At 41.6% G+C, this 13822-nt stretch overlaps 1 protein-coding gene across 2 annotated transcripts in view; it reads left to right on the top strand.

Annotated features, from left to right (window-relative positions):
* The window catches only part of arhgap10 (Rho GTPase activating protein 10), a 65790-nt gene that overhangs the window by 32153 nt on the left and 19815 nt on the right, over positions 1-13822 (top strand). Inside the window, exons 16-20 of one of the 2 annotated variants that reach the window (XM_048248454.1) lie at positions 319-377; positions 2320-2425; positions 7670-7829; positions 9929-10064; positions 12457-12628. In XM_048248454.1, the coding sequence (XP_048104411.1) occupies positions 319-377; positions 2320-2425; positions 7670-7829; positions 9929-10064; positions 12457-12628 (633 nt within the window). The remainder of the gene's footprint in view (positions 1-318; positions 378-2319; positions 2426-7669; positions 7830-9928; positions 10065-12456; positions 12629-13822) is intronic. The other variant, XR_007194125.1, reaches the window with a different exon arrangement.

Below are 13822 nucleotides of genomic sequence, written 5' to 3'. Positions count from 1 at the left end.
TGCAAAAAAGTCCAGTGTTTGTGTAGAAATACCGGAAGACTGTGAGGGGCTGAATTTTATAAACAAGTACAAGGGATTAGAATCACAGACAGTAATGTTAAAGGAAACCGTCACCAGTTACCTAGAATCCTCAATCACACTGTCTGTGTTTGGCATGTGTGTTTGTGTGTTTAATGTTTTTTGAGGCTTCTTTTAGCTTTCCATGGATAAAGGGGATTACAATTTGGATGTATTAGGATGACCTAGTTAATAATCTTAATGTCGCTCACTCTCTCCTTCCCTCCCACTTTCAACCACTCTGTCCTTCATGTGGTCTAGGAGTTTACCTGAACCTCTGATGACCTATGGTTTATATAAAGAGTTCATCATACCTGCCAGTAAGTAATGTATAATGCTTATGTGGTTTGACCCAGTCTTGTATGATATCGTATGCCCAAGTGGTAGCATTCAAAAGTTTGGGTATTAATTACTAATGACATTGAACATCCCCTGATATAGTACTAGATGCTATTGAGCACCATATTTCACCAGGTTTTCACCTACATCTGCTCTTAGAAATGCATAATAAATTCAGTTTATTAATGGGAATTGTAGGGATTTATATATTTTATAAGTATAAGTATATACTGTATACTCTTTTGATCCCGTGAGGGAAATTTGGTCTCTGCATTTATACCAATCTGTGAATTAGTGAAACACACTCAGCTCAAAGTGAACACACAGTGAGGTGAAGCACACACTAATCCCGGCGCAGTGAGCTGCCTGCAACAACAGCGGCACTCGGGGAGCAGTGAAGGGTTAGGTGCCTTGCTCAAGGGCACTTCAGCCGTGCCTACTGGTCAGGGTTCGAACTCCGGTCACAAGTCCGAAGCGCTAACCAGTAGGCCACGGCTGCCCCATTTTAGGGCTGCAGCAATCATATTGTCATCTATTTTGGTAATCGAAGAATTGGTTTGAGTAAAAAATATATATTATTCTTATTCCAGAAGCTTATTCCAGCTTCTTAAAGTATTACTTAGTGTTCTATAACGGTACATTTAATGTCTTTGAGGTGTGCATAAAAGAAGACATTTGAGGACATAATATTGGGCTTATGGGAAAGACCAATAAACATGTTTTTCACAACTGTTAGACATTTTCAATATTTTGTTGACCAAATAATGAATTATGAAAATAGTTGTTAGTTGTCGTTGAATATATTTTCTTTTGTGTCAAATGATCTATCTTATGAAAAATAATAATTAATGTTATCATTGGTACATAGTATGCATATTTAAAGATAACTGATAATGTATGAATAAAATAAGGTGACTATGTATGGGTACATTGGAAGAGCTTTGAGTCTGAGATTGTGTAAATTATGAAATATTGATGTAGTGTTAGATATTTGGAACAATGGCCATTCTTAGAATAGTGATGTTTATTTACATAGACTAGCAGAACTGAATCCCAGCCATATCTCTATACCCCAATAGAGAGCTTTTAATGGCGGTTGGACTGAAGCCTGCGTATGTATATCAGCAGCATGCAGTGCTGTTATGATGAAAGATGGAAAAAGTGGATTTGCAATTAATATTTGGCTGGGCATGTCAGCAGCTATAAGCAGTTTCTGGGTCGGTTCCAGCTGCTGTCACTCCTGCTGTAAGTCTGCTGCTTTGTGTGGGCGGCCAAAAGCAGATGCAAGCAGGTGGGGTGACTGGCAACCAGCTAATGAGCTTTAAACACCGTGGCCTAGGCTGGTAGGGAAGAGTTTTCTGTGAATGTGACAGTCTGTGATAGGTGGCAATAAAAATGAGGATGGCAATATCCATGTATTCAGTCACAATTTGAGACCCTGTTGATTTGTTTGAGTGGCACAACAGGCTACAGCGCCCATACCATGTACGGGTCCAAGTGCCCACGGGGACCCAGGTTCGAATCTGACCTGCGGTCATGTCCCGATCCCACCCCATATCTCTCTCCCACTCACTTCCTGTCTATCTTCACTGTGCTGTCGGAATAAAAGCAAAAAGCCCAAAAAATATAGTTTAAGTTGGGCTTGGTCATTGTGTTGTGCATGTGCACTGCCTCACGTTCATACATATCTTATAAGTGCTCTGGAACGAGCCAAATGTACTCACATTCTAGAGCTTTTGGCCTACCTGTGATTATCAGCCCTTAAACAGTTGAATTCTACAGAGAACAGATACAGTACATAGTCATCATGATCTAGTCCATGATCACGTTTGTCTGTCCGGATTTCAAGCTTTGGCTACTTACTCAGGCCTGCAGTCTCTCCCCGTTCTGGTGTCATGTACGTGTGCTTCTACCTCTCCTCAGAGTCGGGCAGCCCAGACGCCCGACTGCAGGCCATCCACTGTCTGGTCCATAAGCTGCCAGAGAGGAACAGACTGGTCCTGGGACTACTTATGAAGCACCTCGCAACGTGAGTAGCACTTGAAACATTCTCACTGTCTGGTTCGCCATCTTCTTCCTCACTTCTTCTCTTCTAGTTTAAGTTAGTCATTCATAGGAAAAATGCACATTCTGTACATTTCTCAAATCTGGGTTTCAAGGCCAGTGAACTTTTCAGCAAAGGGCCAGGCTCTTTGGTTTGGCAGTGGGGACAGGACCCATGCTCCTCACCCTCTATTGTCCCTGTTTAATCTGCAAATGTGAAGGACAGTCAAGTGGAGCTGTCTGTGGGGTAAAAACTTCAAAGTATACAAGTATGCCCTGGTTGTTGCACTCTCTTGTTTATTTTTTCCTGTATATTTATTTTCTTTCTTTTGTTTTATTCTTATGCTCACATATCCTATTGTTTTTGGTCTCTGTTATTTTCAGATTATAGATTTTCTGGCTTTGTCTTTTGTTTTTAAATAAATCTGATCTGGGAAGACCTCACATTTGGATCCTTGTCATTCTGGTCTTTTGAAGGGAGAGTGCATACAAAAAGTAATTTTATAGCCAACCTCATGAGCCTCATTTATTTATTTATTTAAATTTGTATTTAAATAATACATATCCTTTACTCCGCTTGACTGCCATTATCTCATATCTTGCATCTCTTTTTCAAGGGACACAGCAAACAATATGGCCTGCCTTTTGCTCATCAGTACAACACAAAATGCAATACACAATTTATTATCTACTAGTACACTTGAGACTATTTTCATCACAGTTTAAGAAAGCAAATGGGTAATGCTGTGTCTGCATTAGTGTAAAAGAAACACAGTGGAACTCCGTTTATTCCTCGTCAACCCTCAGATGACACTAACACTACTATCGTTCAAACGATTGAGGACATTTTCAGGAGCATTAGATAAACGGTAGGATTAGCAATAATGTAATCAGATTTACACCAATGAACTATTGATTATTACACATGTAGAAATATATATTGTATCTGACAATTCATTTTAGGCCTCTTTGTTTTTATTTTATTTATTATGAAATGGGTCATTCTATGAAACAGGTGCCATTTGCATCCACACCATTTTGATGAGATGCATAAGGCACAAGCTATAGCCACAAACTATATAAGTGTGTTTCTAAAGCCTAAAGCTAATAATTCAAGGGGTTCTTGTTAACATGATGTACAAGAAAATACTATTCTTAAAGAGTATCACACTATTTTTTACCATTTTTTACAAATGCATGGCCATTTCCATGTGTCTGGGTTGACCAACATGACATTTACATCTAAAATATCACCACGGAAATGTTATATTATTATCAAACTTTTTTTAATTTTCTGAATAAGTATATTTTCCTGATGACATTAGACATTTATTCAGAATAAAATCATGTTCTTGGGTAAATATTTAATGATTTTGTTTTTGTGTCCCCTGGTTTGACTCACCACTCAAGTCACAATAACTTGTTTTGTCTGTACATAGCATACTGTTACTTGAAATTAAATTACAAAAACATTTTAAAGGTACACTGTATAGGTTTAGGTATTTTTGGCGACTGTAGAGCTCCCTCTAGAGTCACGATATATTTACATTTTACTCTGCTGTTGTAAATAACAAATTTCTCATTTGCTTCTCGAGATTTGTCGTGCCGCCGTTCTTGAAGTTGCATGGCTGTTAGCGACTCGCAAGTTCGTTTACTATCAAATTGGCTTCGTAAAGGTGAAACTCTTGCATAGTGTAATAATGTCTGCCTGTAGAGCAACTAAGAATTTAAACTTGAAAGTTATTTATCTACTGTTGGATTAAACTGCAAATGAAGGCTGCCAGTAGATAATGTTTCTGGCTTGTTAGAGGCCATTATGGATGCCCTAGTGAGCTATTGTCCTTGTGGAGGTTACACATCATTTGGAAGACAAAACTTGACAGCGTGAGAAACAATGTTGGATGTCTGATTATATCTTGTGGACAGAGAAAGTGATGGTATACAGCACTTTTTACTTTGCAAATGTCAGATGGTTTAATTTGTTATGGTTCACAACTAAGGTTATGTGCTAAGAGATACAAACTCATCACCGTTTTGGTCTTGGTTTGAGGACAGCAGAAGTTTACCTTTTGTATTACTTTTCCATCCACATTCTGCCAACACCCGACCCCATCTCTGCCCCTGATTGGGTTTGACACCAGCATTCTTACCTTAACCATTCTTGCCCCCATCTGGGGCAGCCGTGGCCTACTGGTTAGCGCTTCGGACTTGTAACCGGAGGGTTGCCGGTTCGAACCCTGACCAGTAGGCACGGCTGAAGTGCCCTTGAGCAAGGCACCTAACCCCTCACTGCTCCCCGAGCGCCGCTGTTGTTGCAGGCAGCTCACTGTGCCGGGATTAGTGTGTGCTTCACCTCACTGTATGTTCACTGTGTGCTGAGTGTGTTTCACTAATTCATGGATTGGGATAAATGCAGAGACCAAATTTCCCTCACAGGATCAAAAAGAGTATATATACTTATACATTTTTCAAAATGGTCTCCCAGAGGAGCATGCCCCTGAATCGTGGCTGGTTGTACCTTTCCACGCAATGTTTTCATCTTTTTTTACCCCTTTACACATATTTGAATCCCTGAATGATATAGACATTTCTGTAAATCTGTTGTGATTTAAATATGTGTGCATGCATGTACACAATGTATATGGTCAATGTCAGCTGTTGATTAGCTGTAAATGTTTCTTTTTTACAAGTACGAAAATATTTGCTGGTTTTCCTACACCCTTTTTGTTCACACTTGATGGTAGATGTAAGCATGTCACCACCTTTAATGTAGACGTTTATCTGACTTCTTTATTTGTAGAACAGAAATGAGGTGTGGTGATAAGCTTTTGACTAAATTGAAGGTCAGTTCATGTTTGTTTTGGTTGGGTCTCCCTGCTGTAAATGGTTTTGATTGTGATCGCTTTTGACTCACATGTTTCACAGTTATTTAACAATAAGGCTAGAGTTTCCCTGAGATCTATGATCTTGCCCTCGGGGTTTCAGCGCAGTCTTGGTAGCAGGCTTGTATCGACCCTTGAACTCTTTCTTACAGACCCCTGGTTTATAGAATCCTCTGACTGTTTTGCCCCATTTTGGACAAGGCATGCAGTCAGCTGATTCATTTAAAGTTAGTTCTGTGGCAGCGTAAATGGATTAACGAAGGCCTTTGTAGCACTGTTGCCTATTTCTCCTTCCGTATCCTTTTTCCAGGCTATTTTGTATTGTTGTCTGGCCTTTTTATTTTGGGATGGTTAATTTTGTAGCCCTCCTTTTATTGTTTAGAAAAAAGAAAAAAGAAAACAAACCATCTTCCTTTGGTCCTTTGTTGAGCTCTCTTATTCCTGAGCTTTCTGAGAAGCAGAATTTCGCAAGCCCCTCTCTACTATATTCTGCTGCATTCCCCCTCTCTCACATTTTCTCTCACTTTTTCCTTCTCTCTCTCTCTCCCTTTCCTACACACATTTTCTCTCTCTTGCTCTCATACACAGCAGACTTTTCTGAAGGCTACCCCTTGTCGCCCAGCAACAGCACGCCCCCTCAGCGACAGACATCCGTGGGGAAGAGAAAGAGAAAGAGAGAGAGCAGGAAGCTCAGTTTCCTCCGTCTGTCTGTCTGCCCCTAAATCTGTCCATCATCTCTCAATTCACATCTCTCTGTCTCTCTCCATCCCTGTCTCTCTCCGCTATCTCTCTCTGTCTCTCTCTTAATGAAACACAGTGGCCAGACTGCAGCCTTTCTCCTCCTTCCAGGGATTAGAGCAGCCTCCCAAACAGCTCAGACTTGCGCAACCTTCCTCTTCTCTGTGAGATTAGATGGGATAAGCCTTTTCCAAATAATGTTAGTTAACATTACAAGGGTTTACCCTGGTCTGCTTTTTCACCTTTTATTTTAAACGGCAGCAAATTGGAGATAAGCACTTAATCTCTTCCCCTCTGGCATTCTTAAACTTTGGCTGCTGCAGTTTGGAGAAACATTACATTTTAAACATTTGTGTGAATTTAGGCCCAAATTTAGAATAAAATGAGAGTTATCCAGCATTAAATGTACACCCACTTATTCTTTCAGGGCTTGGCTCTGATTCTGGTTTGTGGAACGAGTGACAAAAAGGCAGGAGAGGAGAGCAGGGTGCTCTCTGCTATCTGTAATAGGTTTGGAGAGGTGATTCTTTGTTTCAGTCAGAGAGAACTTTGTCTTCAAATCCTGCGTCTGAAACATTTAGCGGACTTTTGCTGAAAGTAATCAGAGCAACGTTAAAGAGATATCCCAGCTACAGGAGATCTGCATGTCAGTGGAACACCACAAACACAACAAAGACTTTTCCAGCTTTTAAGTGTCCTATTTTCAAAGCAGCACTCACCCTTTACAAGAGGGACTTCTGCTTTAGTAGATCAGCAGTAAAACTGTTTTGACAAATTATGAGTTTTTTTTTTTTTTTTAATTAATTTTTGTAAGAATTTCCATTGGCCTATATTTGGTCAATACAGTATCTGCAGGTACATTCCAAAACCTAACATGGATACAAACTGTATACCTTTGATAAAGTTAGATTTCTAATTTACACACAACATCAAAACTATCTTGTAACGAAGATGGAAAAATCAAGGACAGACCACTATATATTTTTAGGTCACAACGGTCATGACTGCAGTTAGCTGATATTGTGGTCACCGAATAGCAAGCAAATGCAGGGGTTCTACTGTGTTGTAAACAACTGAGATTGTGTTGCACTTTTGTGTGCTTTGTATCAGAATGAAAACAAAGCATCCTTGTGTGATAGTCCAAGAATATGCCCACAGTAATTCATCAAATTGTTAGAAAGGTCAGCAATAAGAGGTCTGTGCCAGAGAGTTGACCACTTACATCAGCCATATTTCACAATGATAAAAGAGGAAATGTTGCCATGCCCCCTATGTCCTCAGGACCGCTTGTCTGCCCCATCACTCTTGGCAGTGCTCTCAGATTTGGCCAAAGTTAAGCTAATTTGTCTTTTAATGACCCACATCAGGTCCACTCTCTAAGAGCTCATATCAAAGCACTCAAAGAGGACTCTGTAGAGGTCAGTGGTCAAGAGCAGAGACGGGTACCGGAGGCGGAGTCCATTGGTTTTGTCCTCCGTACGTTGTTCTGTGCCAGAAAGCATTCATGTCCGTGTCTGTGCTCATCAGACTCTCCTCAGACTGTCTGTACTACTAATCTGATGCCTTGTCTCTGACTCTGACTCTGTCTTGCTCTGTGTTTGGGTATTCAGAGTGGCAGCCCACAGTAAGCAGAACCTGATGACGGTGGCCAATCTGGGCGTGGTCTTCGGCCCTACCCTCATGCGCCCACAGGAAGAAACTGTGGCTGCCATCATGGATCTCAAGTTCCAGAACATAGTGGTGGAGATTCTCATTGAGCAGCATGAGAAGGTAAAGGTGTTGGCCTCTGTGTGTTTGTGTACAAGATTCCAAAACTAGTGCTTGAGATTTTAAGACCGATGTATTAACTAATGTTATGTTGCTTCACATAGTCCTATTATCAGTAACAAACTTAATACATGGACATGTGAATGCAGTTCTTCATTTAACAGTGGCATACAGTGCTCTGCATCCTGAGTGTGTGTCTGACTGTGTGTGTGTGTGTGTCTGACTGTGTGTGTGTGTGTGTGTGTGTGTGTGTGTGTGTGTGTGTGTGTGTCAGTGGATGGAAAGACTCTTCTGTCTGGTTTTATTGTAGTTTATTGATGTAGAAGCTAGTGTCCAGTAGGGGGAGCCCTGTGTTCTCTCACTAAGTCACATACCCAAAAGACAGTCCACTGTCTTATACTTCTTTCAAACTGATGCTAAGGGTCAGAACAGGGTTACTAGGTTCAACCCATGTTAAGTGAATTCTCACCAAGCCAGTCAACATGGGTTATTGTCTGTGGCCTTTCACATTAGATCTGTGCAGACAGACGGTGAACACACAGGCTGCAGAAGGAGTGGGATTTAAAACTATGTTAAAATGGTTCAAACTGCCACAGTGATTCAGGGACTGTGCATCATGATTGTAACAGCACTCAAATCATAGATCTTGCTGCATATTTTAAGACCAACACTGTGACCTGTTTGGATTCTCAGAAAACATTTTTGCATTCCCTCGCAATACAATACACAGAAAAGTGAGTTTATAGAAAAAATTAAAATTATTGCAAGGAAACCTCCCAAAAACCTCCCATGACCATATAATGAGCTTTAAGGGACTCCATACTTTTGCATTCTTTAGGTAATATGGATTTAACTCTGGTCAGACCTTGGTGTAAATGGTAGAACTGGGTATAATTTTGGTCTTTTATTTTAATTTCACAAATGAGTTTAATCTGCTCTAAATGTCACCAAAAGAATGGATGAGTGAGATTAACTCATAATCTGCTACCTGTTCTGTCTACATTTCATAAGGCAGACACTACCTCTTCACTGCATTACACAAAGCGCTCAGTGTTAATTCTGATATTCCTAAAACAAAAGCACTCTAATTAAATGGGAAAGTAGGTAAGTCTGTTTACAAATCTCTTTTTATAACAATGTCTAGACTGTGGATGCCTCATAGCTCACATTTGAGTACATTTCTCTGCTCTATATCAATTTTAATTCAGAGGAATAAATAAAACCTAGCCTCTGTACAGCATTTCATCCATACCTTTCCTTCAGCTTCGGGAGCTCAGAGCTTGTGTGTGGAGTGTGGAGGCAGAGGGGAGTAGAGGGAGATTTAATATTCTGTGCCGTTACAGTACAGTGGGACTGAGGAGAGATGCAGTCTGAGATTCAGAGCAATGACTTGGCAGTCTCCTGCTCTGTCGGTCCAACTCTGAGTCTTTCTGTTGCTCTGTTGAACTCTCCCTCTCTTTCTCTTTTTCTTTCTCTCTCTCTTTCTCTTTTTCTCTTTCTCTCTCTCTCTCTTGCACTCACACACAAACACACCACTCCTACTCTCTCTGACACACACACACACTAGCTTTTTCACTCGCTCTCTCACACACTCAGACAGATATTAGCTTCTTGTCTGACTCTCCAGGCTGTCGATAGCCCCAGATGCTGTGAGCAGACAGCTCTCTACATTCTGATCCATCTGTGCTGAAGACCGAGAAAGAGACAGAGAAGAAGAACGAGAGAAGAGAAAAGAGGAAAAAAGTAGAGAGAATCGTTGTGAGGGGTGGAGAAAGAGGGAAAGAGAGTGGGTGTGGGACAATGAAATGGAGGGAAATGAAACAGGAAGAAGGAATTCGCAGGAGAGTGTCATAGGGAAAAAACAAGAGAGAACAAAAGGAGTAAAAAAAGATGTTTCCCAGCAATCTCGTATTTCATCCTCTGCTTTCTGCTGTTCTCCGGCAGTGACCCAGTGTCCCTCTCCCTGTTGAGACCTACACATGGCCATTGGTCTTGCTGGGTCTGGGAAATCATAGCATCATGGTCAAGCCAAAGTATCCTCAGACTAACAGGACACTGTTGTGGACACTGATAGCACTCACACAGATGACTTGTGTGTCCAGATTTTCGGAGATATCCCCAACGAGTGCTCGCCATCTACAGCAGCCTTCTCCGCTCCCACACGCCATTCCAAGAAGGTTGGCCGCCAGAACAGACCTCTGGCTGTGTACAACCCTCAGGTGCTCCACATGCAGACAGGTAAAGCACTACCACAAAGTCATTCCTTTACTACTGTACATGCTGTCTATTTGTCACCCTGCAGCTAAACCCCAGCTGGGGGAGACCCAGAGAGCATTGTATGAGAAACACCAGCATCACCCTCTTCACACAGATTTATCACTTAGGTTTATTCCAGCCTCACCGTTTGGCAGGGACTGAAGAACTCGTCAAAGTTGAGTCCAGATGGCCTCCACCATCACAGTCATGGTGGCGTGTTACAGACCTAGAGACAGGAATGGATTTGCATTCTCAGTCATTTCATTGGCTGTTTCCAAACTTGCGCCCTCGCCATCTAACACCCAGTCCCCCAAAACAAATATCAGCTGACATTACGAAAAGTAAAATATTTATTTCCAACTGATTAACTTACTGCTAATCCAAATAATTACTTCTGACACTGGTCAGTCACTGGTGGTATACAAAGAAATTAAATAACATTTAGAATTATGTATAGCCTAAAAAATGTTGATATTTTTTCAACAGAAATGCACCTTTTAAACAGAGGTAGATGGATATGTTCTGTTTCCGAGCAGTTCAGCTGGAAGGAGACTAATAGGCTAAAGTTAATTTTCCTCTGAACAGAAAAAAGTCTGCTTTTATTGTTTTAACTTGAACGTTAATATCATTGATATTGTTGTTACTATTATATACTACTAATATCATGATTTGTTATGCTTAATGTAGGCTTTTCGCCTTTTTAAAATATTAGATTTAGCTAATAATGTAGTGGTTACTATCTACTGGCCACTTTGGACAAAAGTGTCCACCAAATGGAATAAACAGACGTATGATGAAATCCCTTCATCATTACCCTTTAGACATTAGACCAACCAAATAAAATTGTCCTTTGTGCAGTAAGGTTGTGCATGGCCCTGAATATTTTAATCATCTCAAGTATTCTCATAGGAGGAAATTTATCTTACTTAGGCTAACTTATCTTAGCTGACCTGATTGCTAGGATACTGGTGCTTGTGCTTGCTTTTGCTCCCTCTTTGCTAAAGAGATTAGTAGAGGGATGCCATTAGATTTGCGTTTACCATACCTTAGCCACACCTATAGCCACTGTTATTTAGTGTGTCTCAGTCAGATATTGAAATAACTTATTAAAGTATGTTGAACATTTTCTTTTTTACTGGCCTGTCAGTCTTGTGGACACTGTCATCTTCGTCCTCCGCCTCACCACCCATATTAAAGAAATTCTGTGGAATTCTAATGTTAAACAATGTAATGATGTAGAAGCTAATGTATAGTATAATGATCACTCTTGAAAAATACATGTACATCACAACAGGACGGGCATGTCTTGTACCAAAAGCATTACTTGCTGAGTTCAGGCTTCAATTTACAATTCATTTCTATTATATTGCAAATGAAAGGACTACTTATGGAATTAAATAAAAAATCTGAAAGGGGCACAAAGCAATGGCAGCACTCATGCTTTCAATGGGCATTATGGAGACCTCCTGGCACTCTGAACGTTGGGATGTCTTTTTCAACTCATCGGAGCGTCCTTATGAGCCATATGATAAAACATTATGATCCATTTATAAGGCCCCCAGCTGGATGGACCACTGGGGGCGCAAGTATAGGATCTAGTCCAATAGCCACTGTCTACAACAGACTCTAAAAACTGAAACACACATGCACGCACGCATATACACACACACACACAGAGGGGGATAGAGAATTTAATCAACAGTGGGGGTAAATCCTTGACTGGATTTACATTACAATTAATTTAATAACGGACAAAAAAAGAGTGATTGTGGCCTGCATCAAAGAGGATTGAAACAATAGCACTGCTTCCTAAAGCATGTCAAATCCATGTAAGAACACACACAACACAGAGCAGTTTCTGTTTTAATCACCTCGTATTGACTCATCTGCAGCCAAGATGGATAGGGAAAAAGTGGAACATTTACTTACACATATACACACACACACACAGTCAGGAAAGCTCTTAGTCATTTCCTCTCCTTCCCTCAGTGTCATGCTGTATTTTTTAGCACATCATTGTGTTTAATATCCTCTGGGAGTGAGCTCTGAAAGCCACTGGGGCCTGTGGACAAATCGACACATTAACCACTAAATAACTCTATTTCAAGAATACAGTTTGGCTAGTATACTTCAAGTCAAAATACTATATGTCTATACGTCTGCTATACATTTAAGTTATTTACACACCTACAGTATGTCCAAAGCCGAAGCAAGAGTTGGGAAATGCCATACAGTATGTGTTCTCCTGTCTGCGTGTCATTGTCAGATGAAAGCTGGCCCTATAGAAAAGGGCAAAAAGAGTGAGTTCGCTCCAGCCCTGTGGTGTTATGCTGCTGCTCTGTGGTTCCTGAGCTTGTGCTGTCTGTGTGTTCAGTGTCTGTGGGGAATGAAAGTGGCTCTCCTGCTCCTGATGAGGCATCTCTAGGCAGCAACGAGTCCGTCTCCTCCTCACACTCCTCTACGGCCTCCGGCCCCGGGACCCCCCCACAGAAGGCCAAGAACCCCCACGACACAAGCCAGTGCACCCCCAGCCCAGACAGCCCAGGGTAAGAGATTACGCGCTGCGTTTGGGAGTGGATGCTACTCCAAAGGGGCCATGCTGAGATTGTTAGTCACATGTGCATTTTGTAGTATGTCCGGTACCGAGAGTTCATGCAAAGACTCATTTCACGTCTTTTTTTTTTTTATCTGAAGCAAATATTTGTTTCTGCAAAGAGCAGGAAGAGAGAGTTAGTTCATTATTATCTGCCAATTCAAGGGCAACTGCTTTTAGGAAACAAAAACTGGATTCTTTTCACCACACACAACTGTTCTTGCATCTTTTACTCTTTCTCCCTCACTCTTTTCATTACCCTCTCATGCTATCTATTATTCTGTCTGTCTGTCTGTCCTGTCTGTCTGTCCTGTCTGTCTGTCTGTCTGGTGGTCTTCCATCTCTGCCCAGCCCTTGAGAGTGACTTCTAGCTTCTAGCTGCAGGGCTTGTGCTGAATGCTGATGGTGCAGTAGAAATTGGTCCTTGTGCTGTCATACTGCAGAGGCACCTTGAAATGAACTTATTCTCCCCTCGCTCTCTCTCTCTCTCTCTCTCTCTCTCTCTCTCTCTCTCTCTCTCTCGTCGTGTGTCGGCCTGTCTCTTTCTCCCTATCTGTCTGCCTCTCTCTCAATCACACACACTGTCTCTCGCTCACTGTCATGCAAGAGATGTTGAAAAGTTTTAGAGGGAAAAAAATGGAAGTACCAAAACTTTACCTTTGGAAAAACAAATCTTTTTGGACACCAGCCAGTCATGGCAGTTCCTTAACAATATATCTAGGGGCTTGACTCCTCCAGCCAACTAACATTATGTAACAGCCATCCTCCCCGTGTCTCCTCTGGTGGAGGAGAGACGGGATTGTCGCCATGCGGCACAATAAATCTGACTTCTCATTTGCAGGCAGGACAGGTGGCTGTGCAGTTGGCCGTGTAAACGCTGTCGCCATGGCGCCATGTTTATCTTGTTTACCTTTGCTGGGGCGGCTGTCCTTTAGGGGAGGCCCTCCGTGCTGTGTGTCAGCAGGTGTCAGGCCGGCAGTGTTCCCTTCTAAATCTCTCCCAGTGTTAGCAATGATGTGCCTGCGTCTCAGGCTGCTGTGGCCAGCTCCATTAAGCCATCCTAGCGCCACCTGATGCTGCTAGTTAAGTCTGACTGCCGTTGTTGTACTTGTTGGGGTGTTTTTTGGGGTGTGTGTCTCAGAGTTGT

Source organism: Alosa alosa, chromosome 1 (genome assembly GCF_017589495.1).
Source record: "Alosa alosa isolate M-15738 ecotype Scorff River chromosome 1, AALO_Geno_1.1, whole genome shotgun sequence".
NCBI lineage: Eukaryota > Metazoa > Chordata > Actinopteri > Clupeiformes > Clupeidae > Alosa > Alosa alosa.
The sequence above is the reverse complement of the archived record's forward strand: the minus strand, read 5'-3'. Positions and strand labels throughout refer to the sequence as shown.